General features: G+C 38.1%; 1 protein-coding gene across 1 annotated transcript in view; it reads left to right on the top strand.

The window, feature by feature from the left end:
- LOC108791306 (glutamate receptor ionotropic, delta-2-like) overlaps window positions 1-3,396 on the top strand; it is a gene marked incomplete at its 3' end in the record, with an annotated part of 437,538 nt that extends 434,142 nt beyond the window's left edge. The window contains exon 4 of the mRNA XM_018561749.1: window positions 3,191-3,396. Coding sequence (XP_018417251.1) covers window positions 3,191-3,396 — 206 coding nt within the window. The remainder of the gene's footprint in view (window positions 1-3,190) is intronic.
- Window positions 3,397-3,667: the final 271 nt, after the last annotated feature.

The following is a 3,667-nucleotide window of genomic DNA, read 5'->3' as shown; positions in this document are numbered from 1 at the left end:
TTTTTTTTTTTTATTCTGACATGGAGCCGTCGTCAGAATAATAAAAAAAATGTCACCATAGGAATGCATTGCTAGATTCCTATTGGCTATTGCAAATGGAAATAGCCAATAGGAATCTAGCAATGCATTCCTATGGCGAAACATATTTTTTTTCATCTTTTTTTGACGGCAGCAGAACCGCCGGCCAATAGAAAACAGTTGGGCAGAGCTAGCTGTCACTGCTAGCACCGCACAATCGTTTTCTATTTATTTTTTTCTACTTTTTAAACTGTTTTTCTGTTCTGCTCGGTCCCACAGAGGGACCGAGCAGAACAGCCGAGCCGAATGCCGCTCAGCAGCATTTGGCTATTCACTCACTGCTGTTCGGCATCTATAAGAATAGACCGAACAGCAGCGAGTAGCCTGCTGGAGGTTCGGCTTAGCCGATCCAGATGTTGGATCAGCTGAGTCGAACTCCTTCTGCACTTCGGGTCGGCCGAACATGCCGAGCATGTTCGGCCAACCCGAAGTCACCTGATGTACTGCTGATTTCAGCCGATATACGGCTGAAATCAGCCGTACCAGCCTGAAGTGAATAGCCGAACAGCGTTCGGCTCACTTTGCTTCAGGTCGGCCGTTCACTCGGCTGCCTATGGCAGCTTAGTGAATAGACCCCATAGTCTCCTATGGCACTTTCACATTCATATCTAGACAGTAAAAGGTAGGATGCAAAATGATGGTAGCTGCTGATCTCTATAAAGTATTATCATATCTTTGCTTTCATACATAATATGCATTTCAACAGAAAGCAAAGAAAAAGCCCTACAATGCATTTTGTTATGTGTTTTTTTTAATTATGGAGTACAAACTGCAGTGACTCATAGCAACCAGTCAGATTGTACTATATTGGTATGAATACAGCTAACTTAAAGGGGTTGATTTACTAAAGGCAAATGGGCTGTTCACGTTGCAAGATAATTTTCACTTTACAAAGGAATTTTCCCTTCGTGAATGTGGTGAAAATCATGTTGCAAAGAATGCCTGTTCACCTGAAAGGAAATTAAATAATAAACAGTATTTTTGTCAGAGCTTCACCTCATTCACTAATGTAAGGGAACATTCCCTTGCAAACTGAAAATTCAATTGCAAAGTGAACAGCCTATTTACCTTTGGTCTACCAACCCCAAAATATCCGCAAACTCTCACAATAGTAAATACAGCAATACAAAGCTTACATTAAAAGTTCTGTAAATATCTTTTTTTACTTTGTCAGAGGTCACGTGACCTCCAAGGTCCCTTCTTCTCTCTCTATCTCCAAGGGCTGGGTTCAAAATCTAAAAAAATGGTGTGCATGCGGCCTTTGTTGTATCGACAGTGGTTCTCCATACAGGAACCTCTGCCAATTGTAAACAATGAGTTATCTAGAAAGAATAGGCTGCGGGAATATGTATGAAGTAATATTTCGGTTTTGTGGCAGCTGACAAAGACAGAACTTGCAGGGAGATTATTATTTCAATATGTTAAACAGAATGAGGGATTTGATTATGTGGGTTACTGTCCTTTCAAAATAGTAATTGTTCTCTGCACTACATTTTTATAACATTATACCATATTCCAAGTGTAAAAGCTTCTACCATTCACTAGACATGTGCACTGCCAAAAAATGTGTTTAGTTTCGTTTCGTTTTAAATTCGGATTTGTGTTATTTCGTTTTTCAGGATTCGGGTGTGAAAGTCAATTCGGATTCGGACGAAATTCGGTAGCGTTAGTACGAACGTTCGTTTCGGTTTCTGTTCTTATTCGTTTCTTATTCGTTTCGTTCGTTCGTTTGCAGCAAAAGTGACATTTGACATGTCTACCATTCACCAAGTATCACAACGCACCAAAATATCATTAACAGGGTATCCAGACAAACATAAGATTTAATGCACACTGAAAAGTTTAACATTATTTAGAAGACACATCATTACAGCAGTATTAAATTAATGTACTGTATAGTGGTATCAAAACAATGTATAAAAAAAATGCAAGCTCCAATTTTGTATTTTTTTAACTTAAAACTGAACATCAAGCAGATAAAAACCCTAATGTTACGCGTTCATTAAAAAATCACTATGAGTATTTTTAAAAGCAACCAGAGCTTGTCCCTGAATTGGATTTGATACATACCAACATCCTGGACAGGAGGACAGAACAGAGTAAAAGAGGTATGAGCTCATCAGTTTGCAACTTCTCCTTCATTGTCCATTAACAGACTGGGGATAGGTAAAATACCATGTTGTGCTACTTAACTGTAGTAGAGAAAAGTTTGTTTTTCAGACTGGTTATGGTATCTGACAGGGCTGTGTAAATCTCAGGAATGAATGTCTGTGAAGGTTCTCATGGTATATTTGTAAAAAAATAAATCAAGGCAACTGGACTTGCTGTATTTTTCTTGAAGACGTTTCACTGGTCATCCTTTTGAGAAAGCTAGTGGATGTTCAGCAAAACGTCTTCAAGAAAAATACAGTAACTCCAGTTGCCTTGATTTATTTTTTATAGATATCAGGAATGAATGGACAGAAATAGAAGATATTTGGCAGGTAAAACAGCCCTGCTACATGTGTTTCATATACGTATTCAACTGCTTGCCTGGAGTTCAGCTTTAAGTTAAAAATACCATCAAATAATCATAAGACAATAAAATAAAAGTCAGCTAAGATTTTTCAATCTCAACTAGTTTGCTAAAGACTTAGGCAGTTTAGACACCCATGGTTCCGATGTGGAACAGATTAAATGTCTGTAAGCAGACTGCAACTGCTGCAATTAGCCATTTTTTACTAATCCTGTGGAAATGATATTGCCATTGTTGACCCAAGTTAAAGGATAGGATAGGGTTTATGGACAATTCGGGTAAGATAGTCATAATTTCTAACCCATCTCTATGCATCCTTTTATACCTGACACAAATTACTCTATTGAAAAAATGATTACTGGTATAAGCAGTCTATCTATGTTCTACCCACTGAATGAAGGGCATCAAGAGACAACAATGAAAGAGTTGTAGTATAAGTCCATTTGGAATTGGCTGTACATTGCAATTGAACATATGTGCAGCTTAACCTTCCATTTCATGAAACTAAGCACAATGACTTTCCAAACCAGCCTAGGCATTTAATTGATGTGTTTCCGTTAACTGATTAGCATTTTGATGGACTTTTGATGTTCCTAGATATCCGTGGAATACAAGACTTTTTGGATAGAGTATCTCAGCAGGGAATGGATGTAGCATTGCAGAAGGTAGAAAACAACATTAATAAGATGATCACGGGACTCTTTGCTACTCTACGCATAGAAGAGCTAAATCGCTACAGGGACACGCTGAGAAGAGCCATTCTCATTATGAGCCCAACAACTGCCAAATCCTTCATTACAGAGGTAAGAAATAACCTAAACTGTTTTTATGGCTGTTACTTTCTTTAGTATTTCTGTATGAGCTCATGGTGCTGCAGCTAACAAGCCAGTCTAGTACAAACGTGTATACCAAAATAAACACTCTTAATTCTGTGCTCAGCCTAACCAGAAGATACTTTATGACGCAGACAAATACAAGTACAATCTATTGCTCTGACAAACATGTACATTTATGGTAATGTGCGAACTTCCAAGAATGATAAGTAGGCTGTTGCTTGCTCTCTGAACCATATTT

Source organism: Nanorana parkeri, unplaced genomic scaffold (genome assembly GCF_000935625.1).
Source record: "Nanorana parkeri isolate BGI_ZX_2015 unplaced genomic scaffold, ASM93562v1 scaffold542, whole genome shotgun sequence".
Taxonomy (NCBI): domain Eukaryota; kingdom Metazoa; phylum Chordata; class Amphibia; order Anura; family Dicroglossidae; genus Nanorana; species Nanorana parkeri.
Note: the sequence above shows the minus strand (reverse complement) of the source record. Positions and strands in the feature narration are given on the sequence as shown.